The following is a 19,146-nucleotide window of genomic DNA, read 5'->3' as shown; positions in this document are numbered from 1 at the left end:
ATAACAAAGAGTGAAAAATTTAAGGGGGTCTGAATACTTTCCGTACCCACTGTATGTAAATTAATCATTCTGAGAGAAAAGTCTCTCAATTTAGACTTAATATACTTGCATACTGTAGTAAAGAAAAGTCACTTTAGGCGTGGCCTTCATAATTTGAGCAAGTTCAGTAAAAGTGGTTGAAAAACAAATGGCTTTGATTAGTAAATAAATGTTTAAATAAAATCAAATACAATTCCAGCCTCAGGTTACTTCATAAGGAACTGCTTTGCAGGTTTGAACCTATGTAAGTTATGCAAGCTATTCATATCAAAGACAGACATCTACTGATGAAAAACGTGTCATGACTCTTCTACTATAACATCAAAAGACTTTTAAAATGAAAGTATGTAGGGTGTCGTCTTCAGAAATCATTGACATATATGAGGTGCACTCCTCACAATAGGTTAACAAAAAACAAGTTCAATTTGATCAGGTTTATCAAATGGTTTTCTTGCTAAGCTGGCTGCCCTGTAGCTGTTACCAGGAAATAATGTGTGGTTGTATGTTAACGAGTAATTCCTCAGAACTGTACTGGTAACTCATCTACATAACTCATAGGGTAATTAATTTTCAAAACAACCAAACTTCTAAAGAACAATTACTTAGTAATGTGTTGCTTTTTTAATAAAGTTTAATTATTCAGTAATTTGTCATTCCCCAACCCTCACACATAAATGCAGGGTGAAAAAGGCATGTGATGACGTTTTCTTTTTTTGGGGGGCGGACCAAAAGATGCTTTAGTCTTATATTTTTGTGGTGCCAAAAACAGTGTCAGGTTGATAAGCTCTGTCATTAACAACACTCACACTGACAGATTTGTTTCATCTCTTCTAGAAGATGTTCCCTCGCTCTTCGCTGGTTCCAGCCTTGTTGCTGTTTCTCACCGTGCAGGTGAGTAGAAAGCGATGTGGATGTATCACGTAAACGCTCTTTTGGAGAAATTGGGTTAATAAAGTATCGTGGAAGGTTGTCAAATGCAATGTGTAAATACACCTCGACGAAAATCATTGTTGTGATCAGTATTTTTGTCAGGTGTTAAAAAAAAAACAACTTCTAAATATTACCAAAGTGAGATTAGCTGAGAAGAAAAACTGTGCTCTGTAAAAATGTAATTAAGTAATTTTAACAAGAAATGCTGCTGTAACTTTATCAAATATTATATGATTATTATATTTATAATAAGGTTCCCGTTGTTATCATTAGTTGACTACAGTAGTTAACATAGATTTAGAAAGCATTTATTAATCTTAGTTCATGTTATTTCAACATTTACTAATACAATAAAATACAAATATTTTTATTATATAATAGTAGTAAATGGTAATATTATTTAAATGACCTGAGCTAACATAAACTTACAATGAACAATGATATTTTTTATTAAATAACATAAACAAAGATTGCTGTAATAAATGTATTGATCTTCATATGATTTTTATATTCCGGGTCTGTTTGGACCTAAAGAAACGTTGATTAATTAAACAGTCATAACTTAATAGTTTTCAACTAAAACCATATTATTTCTTATCACCAAATTTTCATTAATGAATGAATGTGGGGGGAAAAAGGTTTGAATGTTACCATATTATTACCATGTTTTTACTGGATTTATCCATAACTATAAAAACTGAAATTATAGAACTATATGTACGTATGCATTTATGTATGTATGTATGTATGTGTATATATATATTTATGAAGAGTTCAGATGCAAAAGCCTCTAAGTATCGTCTGAAATTTTCTTCTAAAATTAGCATTTTTATCAGGCTCCTATGTTTAGGTTTAGTTATTTTACTTTAATGGCAATGTATAGGTCATTTTCTGTTCCACATGAAAAGATATAATAAAATATTTACAAAAATGTGAGGGGTGTACTCACTTCTGTGAGATACTGTTTATATACACACACACATACACACAGTTGTGGTCAAAATTTTACATTCACTTTGCAGTATATGCAAAATGTTAATTATTTTACGGATCATACAAAATGCATGTTATTTTTTATATAGTACTGACTTGAATAAATATATATATATATATATATATATATAAAATATAAAATAAAGTAAACCAATAATATTTTAAAAGACAATACATGTCATTTTATTGCAAAATATTGTCAAATATTCTTTTTAGCTAAGTAAAAAGCATTTAATATATGAAATGTATATTATTTTTAACAAAGCAATTCACAGTTTATTCATACTTTATAAGGGAAAGCAGCAACATTCTGTTAGAGAACAATTACATTTTTGATAAGTGATCGTGTGGTTTTCAGTACCACATACATTATTAGCAGTATATTTGACAGTAATAAACAGATTTTTAATACCTCAAGGTTGTTATATTAACATAATATAATTTAATGACATTCAATCCTATTCAGGCACCAAAAGGATTGTACCATCACTGTGTTTTATGATGATGACGATTTCTTATAATTAAGCCTATTTTCCAAACAAGTAACAAAAAAGACAATAATTTAAGCACGACTGAAAGCTACAATATCTAGTGGTGCATGCAAGAAAACTAATTTTAACTGATACAAATTTTGATCTTAAAAATGTGCGTATTAGTAAATGTAACCCTCATGTTGTGTTCCGATCATTTTGACCTGGAGAGGATTTTCTTTTTCCAGAAAATACGACATAATATTTTCACATTTGACTAAAACTACATTTTTTTTTTACCAAATATTTGAATTCAGTCTTTTTATTACTTTGTTTTCTTTCGGTTTCTTTCTTTTTAGTAAATGATCATTCGGACGCCTCACTGATCAGAGTTTTTGCACCTCAGTTTTTGAATGAAGCATTTGTGGATCATTTTGGCAACGTTCACTCAAAAAAAAATAATAAAAAAAATTGCTCAGATAATTGAGGCCTGATTGATCAGTTCCAAGAAAAGTAATACAGAACCTGTGCTAACTGAAAGAAAACAAGTTACTAATATTTTTACTGGAAAACAAGACAAAACTACTGATTAAGAAAATAATCTTGTACTCAAAATATCAATATAACAATGAATGTTAATTTGTTAGCTGCGTTATTAGCATACAGTACTGTCTTTACATTTCAAGCAAACTAGGTTTGTAATAGAGAAGGCTAGCATGAACAAATCCATACGATATCATACAGAGGATGATGTCTCAGGAGGACCCTCTACAATATCTGTCCTCAACTACAATTTAACCTTACAAGTCCTTACGGTAATGCTTAGTAAACTAGAAAATTAATGCATCTGAACTACAAACAACAACCTTCTAAACAATAATATTATTAAAATTGAGAATTTTTATCATGAAAATATAATTAAAATATAATAAAAAAATATGATATTCATATTTTGGCAATTTTGCCTTTATTGCAATAGGACAGTATAGCCAGACAGAAGCGAAGTGGTGGAGAGAGGGGAACGGGCTAGAGTCGGGACTCAAACTCGGTTCACCTGAACAGCAACTGCGTTACATGTCGGAGTAGGCTATTTATTTTTATATTTAAAAAACATATAGATATTTTTACAGATATTAAAATATTTTTATATTGTAAATATATATAAAATATACTCTGCATAGGACACGACAATACATTTGATTGTCATTAAGCTGAATACTCAATTACATTTTCAAGGCGATAATATTGGCAATGGAAAGGAAAATCAAGGAAAAAAGATGCATATTTTACAAGATATAATGACTAGAAGTTTTCCTCTCAAACAAAAAAGCCCTTTTTATTGGAGTATGTTTTTTTTTGTTGTTGTTGTTGTTGTGGAGTCTATGACCAAAATGAATGATTTTAAATAAAAGATGGATAAACTTGACTCAAGTGTGAACATGGGCGACAATCAGACTATACCAAACAGATGATACTGTAACAAAATCTGACTTGATGTGTCCTATAGAGTCACATAATCAAGACAATAAGGAAAATGTAATTAAACGAGCACGTTTCTAAAGCTAGTAAATAGTTGACTTTTCAAGTTAAATAGGCTATAATTCAGTGTTTCTTTCTTTCTTTCTTTTGTTGACACACTAATTTATCATTTCGGTACTATTTACTTCCCTGAGGCGGAGTTCTTCAGTCTGAATTGTGGTGTGATGTTTTCACAATGTTGCTCTAACATAACATCTGGTGAATATGTGTGTCATTTGTCTCACATTTGCATGCACAAAGTTACCAAAATTATGCACAACCACCTATCACTGTTAAAACATAATTAAACCTAACCACCAGGCCATAAATAATTAAAAATGGCATGAAATTATATTTACATTTATTTTTTATTTTTAAAAACAGGTCCTGAGCACTGGAGACTGCTGGACCGGTTCACAGAAGCAGCGTCATAAGAGGGAATGGGTCGTCCCTGCCAAACATTTTACAGAAAATGTAGACTACAGTCATTCGCCCTATTTCAGCAAGGTAGTAGACAAAACCATATCATAGATACAGCGATTCTCTCCACTCATTGCATGTACAGCACATTACAATGCTGGCTTGATTCAATAATAACATTTAAAAGTTATTCAATATTCATGATTTATTCTCTCAATAAATCAGTTTCCCAGTTACACAGCCAGCTGTCAGAACGTTCCACAAACAGGGTACAAACTAAGGTTATCACTCGTGAGGGATTAGGTTTAGGGTCAAATTTACTTTATCATCCATAAATGAAAGAAAATAATATTTGTTTGATCTTTTTTCATACAGTAAGATGTGTTGCAATTTGAAGTAATTTGACATTTTTGTAATGGGTGAAAAGCATGTGGTAACAGGACTGTGCACAATTTGTAATAAACATCATAATTTTGATCATTAAAATCAGTTCATTCTTAGTAATATGAACTGAATATAATTTCAACACAGCAGTAGTATGAGACTATTGTATGATTTTTTATTGTTATTTATGATATTGTGATTTTAAACTTAAACGTTCTTTTCAAAAAAAAAATCTGCCTTGTGCACTTGTTTTTGATGACAGCAGTCTAACCATGCAATGTTACATTTCTCAGATACGATCTGACCTTGATGAGATCACGATGCTGCGCTACACTATAAGAGGTCCAGGAGTCAACCTGCCACCTGTTGGTAACTTCATATTAGACGAGCAAAAAGGGTGGGTTCGCATCATACAGCCTCTGGATCGCGAGGAGAGACAAAACTACACCGTGAGGATAACAAACACACACATTTAAGATGAAGTATATACAGTATAGGTCATGTGTTATAGGCCTACTGGGACTAGTTGTCACAAGGGATATATCTCTGTTAAATTATAAGGTTCTGAGAAAAAAATCAATTTCACAAGTACAAAAAATAAATAAATAAATAAAATCTCTAGACAGCACTGTAAAAAAAAATTTTGTTTCAACTTAAAGTTGCCTTAAAATTTTGTCAACTTGAAATGTAATGTGACTTAGGTATTTGAGTTGACTAAAATAAAAAAATTAAGGCAGCACAAACACTTTTTTAAGTTGTATATATATATATATATATATATTGCTGCAGCGATTGAGAAAACAATAAAACTAGACTGAAAGTTTACATTTATTTAGCAAAATAATTTTATTAAATGCCATGTTAGTTTAAAAGGGGCAATTGCCATGTGCCATTCTCAAATGGAATGCAATCAATCAATCAATCAATCAAGTATTTGTTGGCCAAAACAATGTTTAAACTTTGTATGGTACTTTATTTAAATTGTATCATTATTACTGTTTAACTAAAAACCCTATACTAGACTGTTTAATGGCATACAATTGTGACTACTGCTCTCCCATATCAATGCATTGCTGATAAACTGTTTACTATCCAAAAACTCTAGCCAGATTTTTCAAGGTTTTCTCCTCTAGTATTTAAAAAAAAATTGTTTTGGTCTTGTAGCTTATTGCCACTGCATGGTATCCTAACAACACCATAGCTGAAGATAATATTAAAATAAACATTGTTGTGGAGGACCAGAATGATAACCCACCAGTTTTCATCAAGCCAGAACGCATCAGCATATATGAGGGGAGCCCAGTTGGTGAGCCTGCCGCTTTTTTGCTGTTGTGAAAAATTGCTTGATTTTCTGAAATTAGAGATGACCAATCCTTCATCTTAAAGATCTAGTGTGGTAGATTTGTTTTTGTAATAGCTGTGTCCTTTCTAGGTACCTTTGTAACACAAGTTGTGGCCAAAGATGCAGATGAGCCAAACACTCTTCACACAAAGATAGCGTACAGCTTGATCAAGCAAGAGCCAAACAATGGCAAGCTTTTCTTTGCTGTTCATAAAGACAATGGAACAATCTCTGTAAACAACCCAACACTTGACAGAGAGGTATCTGTTACCAGTTATACTGATATTTGTACATGTGTTTGTATGTTGGTAGCTTCAAAAGTTTCCACCAAACAGTCTGAATGTTCAAATTCCCATTCTCTTCAACAGGAACACAGATCTTTTGTTCTTACGGTGCAAGCTGCTGACATGTATGGAAGTGCTGAAGGAAATTCTGCTACAGCTACTGTATTTATAGACATCCTGGATGTCAATGACAATATTCCTACTTTGGAGAAGGATGAGGTGACTATGTGCATTGGCTAATGTAACTTGAATAGTCAGGAGGTCACAATTATGACATTAAATCGTCTTTTTTAATTCCCTTGTGAAAAAGAATTGTGTTTGCCTGTATTCATTGTGTACTTGTAGTGTACTTCAAATCTTGAAAATATATATTTTTTTAAATTGCATTTAACATAATATTAATGAAAAGTGTATTTAAAGAAAGCAGACTTTCACACAATTAATAAAAATGTGAATTATTTCAAATGAAAAGTTTTACTTTAAAGTGCATTTTTAATTAACTACCAAATGCTAAAGTACATGTAAAGTGCTCCATTATAATAACATGCAGTAACAGTGCCTGCAAGTTCACACTTAAGTATATTATTTTAAAGTATATTTAAGTACTTTTTTTACGTATGCTTAAAAGTATGTGTAGTTCTACTGTAGTATAAGAAAAACTTCAATAATGGTCAAGAAAACAAAGTGTGGACATTGTTTTGGTTTCCTAGTTTTCAGCAAGTATTGATGAGAATGAGGCACCTGTTGAGGTTATGAGGATCCAGGCGCTGGATAACGATGAAGAAAGGACAGACAATTGGTTGGCCGAGTTTAAAATAGTCTCGGGGAACGAGGATGGACGTTTCTCTATTGAAACTGATCCGAAGACAAATATGGGTGTTTTGTATCTGAACAAGGTCAGTGCTTATTTTGTACACAGTTCTTAGAAGTTAATGTGATGGAAGCAAGGATATCAGGGCTGAAATGTAATAAGGGTGTGCTGTATTAGTGTGATGTACACATGTGTGCTGTTTGCATATTTGTTACGAGGGTTTTTTATTTTTAACTTTTTTTGAGCAACCAACTGCACCTTGTTCTCTCCTCTAGCCTGTTGACTTTGAGTCAGCATCTGAAATGAACCTGAACCTAGTTGTTGCAAACAACGCTCTTCTAGGAGCACCTCTCGGGGGTGGAGCAGGAGCAACAGGTGGTGGAGCTGGAGCTTCTGGAGCAGCTGGTGGAGCTGGAGCTTCTGGAGCAGCTGGTGAAGCTGGAGCTTCTGGAGCAGCTGGTGGAGGAAGTGTGTTCAAGCAAAAGACATACTCAGTGAAGATCAATGTCAAAAACAAGCCAGAAGGCCCAAAGTTCAAGCCAAAGATCAAGCCTATATCTGTATCTGAAAACACCAAAAATTATTTTCCAAGAGTAATTGACACCTACACTGCTATAGAAGAAGACACAGGCAAAACAGCAGAAAAAGTAAAGTAAGTGTTCTCCAAGCATTTCCTGAGAAGAAAAAAAATAAATAATTTAATCGAATATGCAGTACACAACAACTTAAGCCATGCCTATTAAAGATGTTTAGATGCATCAATACACCTTAGCATTTTACAGTTTTACAATATTTGATTGGATACTATATTTGAGGTTTATTACCATTCAGAAACGTCATGTTATAAACCTCAAACCTTCAAATTGCTAAACCAAATGTAGAATTTAAAATTGCAATAATATAATGGTCCATGTTTGTTTAGATATGCAAAGGAATATGACCCTGACAACTGGATTTCTATTGACATGGACACGGCTGAGATAAAACTGAACAAGGTACCAGATCGTGAGTCTCCATTTTTGGTAAATGGGACCTACTATGCCAAGATCCTCTGCATTACAGATGGTTAGTATGAACAGTTAGTCAGAACATTACATTGGGATGTTTGGACACACCTACTAGCATTATTAATATTAGCATTTATAATTTAGACATATAGTCTAAATAAACAAATAGTTACACTTTCCACACAGTTCAATTTCTTCAACTTCATGATGTTTGTCCTGGGATGCTTTTTAAACAGTAGCGAAGGAGTCTACATGTCAAACAGTAAAAGATGATTTAAGAAGGTTAATTGTAACATGTTTTGTGTTTGTTATAATTTTAGAACTGCACTCTCAGACATCTACAGGGACTATAGCTTTGCAGGTGGAGGACCTGAATGACAACTGCCCCAAACTCCTTAATAATGTGCAGACTGTCTGCAGTGATACCAGAATAGTCAATGTCACAGCAGAAGATGAAGATTCAGATCCCAACGGAGCTCCACTAGAGTTCAGTTTGATACAAGAGAAGACAAAGGGCAAATGGAACCTGCAGAGAATAGATGGTAATACCAAACAGATAATAATATGATTTATTTGCAAGGGTCTGAATGATGAAAAAAGTGAAAACGTATACACTTCTTGATCTAAACATGTTTTTGTTATTTACAATCAACTGAAAGCAATCATGCCACATATAAAGTAGATAATCACCATTCTTGTTCACTTTTGAGTAGAAAGTGACATAATAGTAAGGTCTCTCACTGTTTCTCACCTCTTCAGATGTAACTGTTTCGATGCTCGCTGAAGATGACTTATGGCCTGGTTTTTATGAAGTCACCATGGAAATCAGAGACAAGCAAGGACTGGCCTGTCCTGATGAGCAAGTCCTCCGTTTAGAGGTTTGCACTTGCTCTGAAGGAACGTTTTGTGCTTCAAAAGTGGCTGCATTACGCACTACATCAGCCAATCTTGGAGCAGCAGGAATTTGTTTCCTGATTCTAGGATTCCTCTGCTTAATCTGTGAGCATGAGTTTACTTTGCTGTGGTCTACCACTGTAAATTTATTATTGGTGGTAACATTGTAAAACAGACATATGTTTTGTTTGTCTGTCTCTATTTTTAGTGACGCTTGTGGCCGTAATAAAATGTGAATGTGAGAATGCTGGAAACCATTTTATTGATATTCCATTTGAAACCAAGCATCATCTTATCTCCTATAGCACAGAAGGAAAAGGAATAGACGTGGTAAAAAAATCCCTTCATGAACTTGCACAGCTCATATTTATATTCTGAGGGAACAAGTGAAAGTGTAAAACACTGATTCTGTTTCTCTTGCAGGATGCTTTTCTAGAGACCATCCCACCAAAACTGTACAATGAGGGGGGCGACAAAATAAAATTATACAAAGAAACTGCAAGAATGGTGGAAGCTAACTCTAATTTCCCATTGGACGAAATTCAGGTCCCCAGGTCAAACCAGACTGTATATAACAGTTCTAAAATGCTAGGAATGATGCAGGAGAGTGCATTTGGAGGTTTTTACAGTGACATGGACATGGAAAACTCTGTCAGGTCGCAAGAAGGACAAGTCTTGCTTGATGCATTCCTAAAAGAATACTTCGCACAAGTATGTGATTTTTAAAAATTGTATTGAGGTGTTTTTTTAATGGAATAGTTCACCCAAAAATTTAAAATGGGCAGAAAAATTTGCAATACATAATTTGCTCACAGATGGATCCTCTGCAGTGAATGGGTGCTGTCAGAATTTTTGGGTGGACTATGCCTTTAACACTGAACGAAAATTACATGCAGAATGATATTTCTCCTCATTCTTTTGCAGAAATACAGGTATATATTGGAGGATGATTCTCCAAAAAAAGGACCGAAGCACTATGATTATGAAGGTGAAGGATCTGTTACCGGTTCCATTGAAAGCTGCAGCTTCATCGAGTCTAATGATGATCTGGCGTTCTTGAACAACCTGGGTTCAAAGTTCAACACCTTGGCTGAGGTGTGTGGATTCAGACAGACTGACCCAAAAGTTATTGTTAATACTGTCGAGACAACACCAAACGCAGCTGCATCTTCCAGTCACATAACCAACATCGTCCAGCCCAGTCCTGAGGAGATACCTGTTAAATCGCCACTTGTCCAACCTGCACCTAGTCAGGGGATTGTCATACAGGAACCTATGTACTACGGGTTCAACCAGCCAATGGCAAGCAATGTTGTGCTGTCAGAGGATGGGCTTGGGCAAGGTGTCTACATAATCAATGGAACTCCAGAAGCGGAGAGAATTCTGACTCAAGGTAACAGCCATACACTTGCACATTTTGGTAGTGGACAACAGGCTGTTCTAGCAAACAACATCATTGGTGATTCCGTCTTGTACTCACAAATTGGACCTCAAAGTCCAGTAATGATTACCGAAGGTTTAGGTGAAGTTAATCCTGCTGTAATCCAGAACCTTTCACCAACTCGAAACCTTGTAATGATGCCACAGCAACAACTAGGTGGAATTGGTTCACTGCAGATGGTAAGAGTACCCATGGAATCGGTTGTATCAGGAGAGAACGGGCAGGGTAGAGTAACTCTTATAGATGGCTCAGTCACTGGAGGTAAAGTATTCGTTGGAGGTCTAGGTCCTAGTCATTGTCCCATGAGCCCTCAACTACTTTACCCAGTAAGTTCTCAAGAGTTGGGTGGATCAGTACATATGAACCAAACAGTAGTTGATGGCTCCCTTTACAGTGTACAGAATGATGGACAAGGGACAGTAACAATTGGACAACGTCCTGTCAATGGAGGTAATGTATTGATAGGAGGCCCAGGAACTCCAAACCTAGTAATAATGCCTCAAATTGCAACTGGTCAGGTAAAAAAACAGCTATTAGAAAGTGGTCCTTACCCAAGTGCTTCAAACATTGCATCAAAAGAAGGTGGAGAGAGTAGACTACTGTTTGGTGGTCATTCTATTCTAGAGGGTCCTGTTAGTGAAGGCAATTTATTGGTTGCGGGCCCAGGTCAGCTTCCTGTGTCTATAAGCACAGGAGCTCCAAACTTAGTGAGACTGACTCAAGTTGCAAATGGTCACTTGCCAAGTGTTCAGAAAATTGTATCAGGGGAAGGTGGACAGAGTAGACCATTGGTTAGTGGTCCCACTATTCTAGAGGGTCCAAGTCAGCTTTCACTAGCCATGAATCCAGGAGTGCTAAGACCTTTCGAACTGCCTCAGGTAGCAAACAGACAGTTATTTAATTCTACAGTGTCCAGAGTTCTGACGTCAATGGTTATGATGCCAAAATCCAAAGGACTTGCAACAAATGGGCAGCTGAATGTTGAGCAGTGATCTAGTTTTTGGTCTAGTGGCATTAATACTGCATTAATTCTCAGGATGGGATTGCTGGCAGAGAAGCACAGAAACTATTTTAAGCATCAGATGAATTAGAAGTACTCAGCAGTAAGTGAGTATGGTATTTAAAGGCCAATAATGTTAGACATGTTGCCTTTTGTTTTGCATATTAAATCTACAGATTAGATTTCAACGAAAAAGTTTACACATTAGACGTACTTTTTATAGGGCAATAAATAACTTGATTAACAATACATAATTTAACAATTTAAAATCATATCTTTAACTAAAATTTATATGGTATACTGTGATTATATGTAGCATTTAAATGTATTCTAAAGCTTTTATTGCCGTAAATCTTATAATAACATTTTGAATTTTGAATATGAGCAAGGTGACTGATTTAAAATTACTGTTGATTAGTATTAGTCAGTTCAGTCACATGATTCCATGGACTTCCATTATATTTGCATTACTGCAAACAGTAGGGAGGAGTCAATGTTATGTCCTGTGGAATTCATACCACTGATACTAATATATTTCATATTTCTTTCAGTATTTTAAAATGTGATTTCTCTTGGGATTTTTTCATGGAACATTTTTTTTTGTGTGTGAAGCTACGACTTCTGTGATAAAAAAAAACTGTTAATGTTAAGGTGTTTGTAAGATTTTGTGTTTTTAAACAATGCTGTCTTGTGTATGGTAATACAATTGTTTTGTTTTTTTCCCAGTAGTTTCAAAAACAAAAAATACATGTGATGTTTTACTCTTTAAGCCATTTCATGAACAGAATTTTGGGGTGAGCAAGAATAAAGTTGTAATGACTAAAGAGCAGTCCATGAAATTGTATGTAACCCAGGTAATTTAAAGATAAATAATTTGCTTTTTTTTTCTTTCTTCGTGTATGCTTAATAAAGCAAACATTTCCATAATCATTTATTTGACTAGAGTGATTTTTTTTTGTGTGTGATTCACACCATCTAGTGGTATGAAACTGTATTGATGTTTTTACCACACTGGTCAGGTTTTTTTTGGGGGGCGAGCTGCATTTCGGTGAGAGGAGTAGCACATGAACCTGTAGCAAAGGGGAATTCTCAAAGTTCTTTAAAGTGTTGCCAGTCTGTTTAGAGGAACCGAAAAAATATTTGGACACGTAAGCTACACTAAAAATGTGTATAATTGTTTTTTGCATAATGTAACAGCATATCAAACCAAGTGTCATTTGTTTTAATGAAATATATAACTTTTAAAGCAAAACATTTCACAAAAAAATGATTGTCCGGTTTCACATGATAAAACAATGCTCAATGCTAAACTATTGTGACACTTGATGATTTTCAAACATTTGTGAATATGTTCACAGTTAATGTGATTCTCTACACCTATGGTTACTCTAATTGGACACCTGTGTGAATTTATGGAGAACTGACTTCATGCAGGCCCTAAATATCACCTTGCTTAAAATAGCAAAAATTAGTCCGGAAATATACATTTGGTTGATATTTTGAAATTCCTACATTTTAAATTTAAGTGTCTAAATACTTATTGGGGACACTGTATAGTTTTCATGTTCATGCACACTTACACAGCCTCACATACAGCTGCCACAGTCACTATATCTTGAATTTCACAGTTTAAATGTGTTGCATTAGCTTCCGTTACATAAAATTAAATTTGAATATGTGAATTTAGTGCTTATTTCATACAAGGTGTGACTAAAAGTGGAGGGTGGAGAGAGAGGTGGTAGGGGGCTCTTCCACAGCAGAAAACTCTCACGCCTGGGTGTGTATAAGAGAAAGTGCTCTTTCAGATGCCCCACCCAAAAAGTGATCAGTAACCTGCCCCCCAATTCCAACCCTCTATACAAGAACGGCTCTGATCAACAGGTCACGACTGAGAGAGACAGAGGACGGGAGAAGATACGAGAAACAAGGACTGACCACTTCCATCTGACTTACAGCTCACATGCCTCCCATTTGGCTTGGACGAATATGTTTGGTCCTGCTGCTGTGCAGGATCGTGGTAATTCACACCAAACCAACAGGTGTTTTGTGTTTCTTTCACACATATTTAAGCAAATGTAATGATTACATGTAATAATAAAGCAGTTTTATTATTAACATACTATGCATACTTTGCACACTTGGTGTTTCTGATCACGTTAACTCCTAAAACTTTTTAAAAAGTGTTTTCTTCACCAGAAAAAAATAAAAAAACTTGAATGTGAGATTATACAGTGTTGAATGGATAGATTTGTTCTGATCCGTTCAGTTTGATCTGATCATGTTGTGTTTACATTGATATATCCCTGCATATTATAAAGTAAGCCACTATGAGTATCATAATAATCACTAATTGCTGAGGCCTTTTGTTATCTTAACCACTTGCAGGCAGAGGTATCTACCACTTATCACTGTTAATATGAAAAATGCCTGTGGGCAGCATTGTCTAAAGTTTAAACCTGCACTCTGTGCAACAGCATTACTGTCACCTCAGTATGTACTTCGAACTATGAGTACTAGATTAGTTTGGTTAGTAATAAGGACAATTTTGATTGAAATGCATAGCGTAAATGGTCTGCATTACCTGTTGTTTTCAGGCAAGAAGACCGATTTTAATTTTAAAATTCTGTTCATTTCTATGTATGTGTCTGGTGTGCTGTGGCAGGTCATAAATAATTCCCAAAAGCATTTACAAGCATTGAGAGGAAGTATGTAAAATGATACGTAAAATCTGCTTTCTCATGGTGCACATCAGTGCTACAGTAATTCATTATTGTTAGCATTTACACACTTGAAAAATAGCATTTGGATCTATTTTCATCAGCCATCAACAGTTGTCAACCATAAAAAGTTGACACTAAAATTGGCGTGACTAGGGATGAAAAGGTCACTAAAATATATAAAGAACAAATCTCAAAGATCTTCACAGGAATTGTGTAAGATTCAATATGCAGTACATTTAGAGGTAGTTATTCTTTATCCTTACTTTGATGACAAAACAATTTTATTAAAAATATATTTTGATAAAGGTGGTTAATACTGTGTATATGGTAAACAAAGTGATGTCATGGATATACTTAGTGTCTAATGTCCTGAAAAAATCAAATTCTTTAGGCATCAAGAGCCAACAGCAGATCTAATCGAAGGAAACGAGAGTGGATTCTTCCACCAACAAGACTTTATGAGAATACTGACTACACAAAAGAGGAGTGAGTATGTGGCAAAAGTAAGCATGTTATAGTTTTTTTTTTTTTCATACGTAACCCAAAGCCATGCTTTGCATATGCTTGCACTGGGTGGTCCCGATGTCAAACTTTTCTTGTTTGCGCTATCATCTGAAAAACTTGAGATCTGGATCTGGATCTCAATATATCCTCCTGAGACCCAGCAAAAACAAAAGCTGACAGGAGTTTTTAAAATGTATTTTAGTTAAAACTAGTATTTTTCTGTAATCTTTATATTTTGTATATTTGCATTCACTTAAATATAGTATTGCTCATCTACATAGCGTTTTAAAATATATGTTTATTTTTAAAAGTTTTTTAAAAAGGTTTAAAAAACACATTAAAGAGCCTCTTATTCTTATAAATGTCTTAAAACATTTCATACCACTGAAAACCGAGAAGGTCCTCAATAAAGTACACCAGGATAATGGCCTGTTATCGACACATATGCCCTCTGTTGAGACAGAATTTATGATAAAGCAAATACGGGTACTTACAGTACTTCTCATGATGCAAAATGCAAATCTGTGCATTTACCAATATAAAGCTGCTTGGTTTGAAAGTGACTACTGAGTAACAGTGAATGTCCACTACAGAGGCAGAACTACCGTCGCTCAAAATGCTAGGAGTGTGTAAAGTGGTAGTGTATAACGAGTGTGTAAAATCTTTCTTTTTTTTTTCAACACATGGCCAGTATAATCATCACAGACACACACAATTCCAGTTTGGAAAGATGCAAGCTTTCTTTCCAGTTGACCAAAGTAAAGTTACAGTGTCACTTTAACTTGTGTAAACCCAGTCAAGACAGTCGTCACTACCTAAACCTCACATCGACTGGCTGCCACCTATGTTTTTCACTTGATATTTGCATAAAGTCGAGCATTTCCCAAGCTTTTTTGACAATCTCGGTTTCACTGGTACACTGTCAATCCCACAATTCACCACTTAAGCCTGAAGCTCAACTCCCATGCAAATAAACTGAAAACGCTTGCTCTGTTCTGGTGCATCGTGTATCACCATGCCTCTCACATATTTCAATTCTCAATATTCACAGGCATTCTTAATATTGTCTTGCTCTTTTCTAGATCCGGTCTGATAAAGATATTAACTGGCAGATGGTGGAATATGGACTATCAGGTCACGGCGCTGACAAGGCACCCTATAACTTGTTTGTAATCAATCCTGAAAATGGCTATGTTAGGGTCACCGGCCTGCTAGACAGAGAGAAAACATCCTTATACAACATGAGTTGTGCCCCATGCTTGGCTAATTCATTACAGACACGTAAATGAGATGATGATTCAGATAATGACTGAATTAAGAGACCTTGATACACACATATCATTTTATTCTTCTGTAGCTGACTGGCATAGCAAGATTTCGTAATGGATCAATAGCAGAGGAAAACATTGAGCTGAAGATTAAAGTTGAGGATCAGAATGATAACCCACCAATATTCAAATTACAAAGGGGATCTGTGAGGGAAAGCAGCAAGATTGGTGGGTTGCATTTATGACCATGCTGTGTTTCTGTTTTCCTAATTAACCGTAGTTTCCCAACTTCCTTAAGTACACACTGATTTCTCTGTTCTACAGTTTAAATATTTACAAATTAAAAATATAACACTATTTTATACATGGTTAATAACTTGGCCTAAAATAGCATACTTCTTGTTACTGCAAAATAGGTTACTGCTCCAATAAGACTTTACAATTTTTACCATAGTCTTACAGCCCCCTATTCTACAGTATATACTTGATAAAAATGTCAATTTTTCTGTCAACATGCTTGTGAAACTATAGGAAACCCTGTCATGCGGATAGTAGCTACTGACGCGGATGAGCCGGACACTATCAATTCCAAAATAGCATATAGTTTATTAAGACAAACCCCAGCAGAATCCGGACATATGTTTTCCATTGATAAAACAACTGGGATAGTCTATGTGCAGGAGAAAACCCTGGATCGAGAGGTAACTGATGTGAAAACTGGGCATGCATGACATTCACAAGTTCGTAAAAAAATGCAACCTGATCATGTAAATCTGGGTTTATGGCTAAATGTCTTTTACAGAGACACGACACATATACTTTAATAGTTCTGGGAGTTGATATGAACGGAGCTCCGTCTGGCAACACAGGAACAGGCATGGTGCAAATTCATATTTTGGATATAAATGACAATGTTCCCACTCTTGAGAAAGAAGAGGTAAGATCTTAAAATATCCTTGCCTGCAGGCTGTGAACGGCAGGATTATTCAATCACATAAATGTTTTCGCTGCTATAGTAGGGATTGTATTTATCAGTTAGTGCCTTTTTCTCTGTTAGTATTCAGGCGGTGTTGATGAAGGAGTGATTGATGTGGTTGTCATGAGAATTAAAGCCTTGGACAAGGATCTGGAATTCACTGATAACTGGCTAGCAGTGTTTGACATTCATAAAGGAAATGAAGACAATCTCTTCACTATTGAAACGGACCCTAAAACGAATGAGGGAATTCTAAAACTTGTCAAGGTAAATGCTCTTTCTTTACTTTGGGAATAATAACCCTTTTACATTTTATTATTTGTTGAAAGGTCAGTTACTTGACACTTCATTTATTTAAAAAAAATGCAATTCAAACATGACTTCAATACACCTCTTCTATGATATATTTTTTATTTCTAAATTAAAAATGTATGTACTTTTTGTCTTTTTTTTCCATGTCTATCTGCTTTTCTGAAGCCTGCTGATTTTGAAAAGGTAAAAGAATTGGACCTCAGTTTGGTTATATCAAATGTAGCTCCATTTATAAATGGAAGTGCTTTAGAGCTGGACGTTAATCTGGACAAGGTTTTAGAAGGGGCTGGAGCGGGCATAGGAGCATGGGCCGGGGTGGGAGCAGGTTTGGGAGCGGGGTTAGGAGTAGGCTTAGGTCTGGGAGTAGGACTGGATGCTGGACTGGATGCGGGACTAGATGCGGGACTGGATGCAGGAGTGGATTTGGATGCTGGATTGAATGTAGGTGCTGGACTGGATGCTGGATTGAATGTAGATGCTGGACTGGATGCTGGATTGGATCTGGGTGCTGGACTGGATGTCGGAGTGGATGCAGGTGGCGATGTTGGGCTTAAACCTGATGGTAAGCCTGGAGTTAAGCCTGGAACCAAGCCCGGCCCCTCACCTGGTGTCAAGCCTGGAACAAAACCTGGTACTAAACCTTCTGGCAAACCCGGATCTGAGCCTGATAAAAAACCAACTGGGAAAGGTTACCCAGTTAAGATCAGTGTAAATAACCAACCCGATGGTCCTAGCTTCTCACCTTCTCTGAAAGACTTCCCAGTGTCAGAAGATTCAGATAATGAAGATTTCCCAATAGTGCTGGGAACGTTTGCTGCTTTGGATGGCGACACTGGAGAACCAGCTGAAAATGTGAGGTGAGCTTTGATAAATTTTTCAAGGTAATGGATTGTATTATAAAGTGTGCCAGAATATCAATATTAATCATTTAATTAATGATTTTACATTACTTTTTATATATAGAATTATATTCATTTATTGTATTTGTAAATAATGATAGATATTATTGATTTCTATCATTGCTATTATTGATGCATATTATTGATTGAATTATCATTGTTTATATAGTGGCCTAATAATCTATCATCATTAATTGAACACCCAGGTACACTAAAGGTCATGATCCTGATAACTGGCTAACCATTGATGAAGAAACCGCTGAGATTAAACTGGCAAAGGCTCCTGATCGAGAATCAAAGTTTTTGGTCAATGGAACCTACTTTGCAAAGATTATCTGCATGAATCAAGGCAGGCATTGTTTTTCATGTTTCCTGACTGATCCAAGTTGTAAAAAGAAAAAAAAAACCTGACACACCAAAATGAATATTGTTCTTTTGAAAGACAATATTTTGAAAGACGTTTGAAAGTTTTCAGACTGTAAGTTTGGGAGCTTGTTAAATGGGTATTTTTTCTGTAAATAATTAATATGCTGCAAATTTGTAAATGTAAAAGTATCTAAATATTATAATTTAAATATTTATTATTTATTAAAGGGTTACTCCACCCCAAAATGAAAATGTAGTCATTAATCACTTACCCCCATGTCGTTCCAAACCCATAAAAGCTTTGTTCGTCTTCGGAACTCAATTTAAGATATTTTGGATGAACAAACGGGGTAGTGCAGCCTGATGTGTGCAACCCACTCGACACGGGAAACCACCACCGCTGAAGTTCCGTACCGCCAACACAAAGAGCTCTCCAAGAGCACGCTGAACTCGTTCAGTCTTCTTCTCTCAGTAGAGTCGTCAGGAGCAGAAAGATGTGATCGCTCGGCTCCGAAGCGAAAAGCTGAATATGCGCTGCATCTGATGACTACTTATACTCACGCTGTGA

At 35.4% G+C, this 19,146-nt stretch overlaps 1 protein-coding gene and 1 pseudogene across 1 annotated transcript; both read left to right on the top strand.

The window, feature by feature from the left end:
* Window positions 1–876: 876 nt before the first annotated feature.
* dsg2.2 (desmoglein 2, tandem duplicate 2) lies at window positions 877–11,656 on the top strand. The gene is made up of 14 exons (XM_016444670.1): window positions 877–930; window positions 4,335–4,457; window positions 5,048–5,203; window positions 5,919–6,060; window positions 6,187–6,356; window positions 6,465–6,599; window positions 7,091–7,276; window positions 7,467–7,843; window positions 8,114–8,256; window positions 8,519–8,740; window positions 8,958–9,197; window positions 9,301–9,422; window positions 9,516–9,803; window positions 10,017–11,656. Exons 1-14 carry the CDS (start codon window positions 877–879, stop codon window positions 11,523–11,525), a joined length of 3,867 nt encoding a protein of 1,288 aa, XP_016300156.1. The 3' UTR covers window positions 11,526–11,656.
* A 1,837-nt stretch (window positions 11,657–13,493) lies between these two features.
* The window catches only part of LOC107656728 (desmoglein-2-like), a 10,864-nt pseudogene continuing 5,211 nt past the window's right edge, over window positions 13,494–19,146 (top strand).

The sequence above is a fragment of the Sinocyclocheilus anshuiensis genome, unplaced genomic scaffold (genome assembly GCF_001515605.1).
Source record: "Sinocyclocheilus anshuiensis isolate Anshui unplaced genomic scaffold, SAMN03320099.WGS_v1.1 scaffold3172, whole genome shotgun sequence".
Lineage (NCBI taxonomy): Eukaryota > Metazoa > Chordata > Actinopteri > Cypriniformes > Cyprinidae > Sinocyclocheilus > Sinocyclocheilus anshuiensis.
Note: the sequence above shows the minus strand (reverse complement) of the source record. Positions and strands in the feature narration are given on the sequence as shown.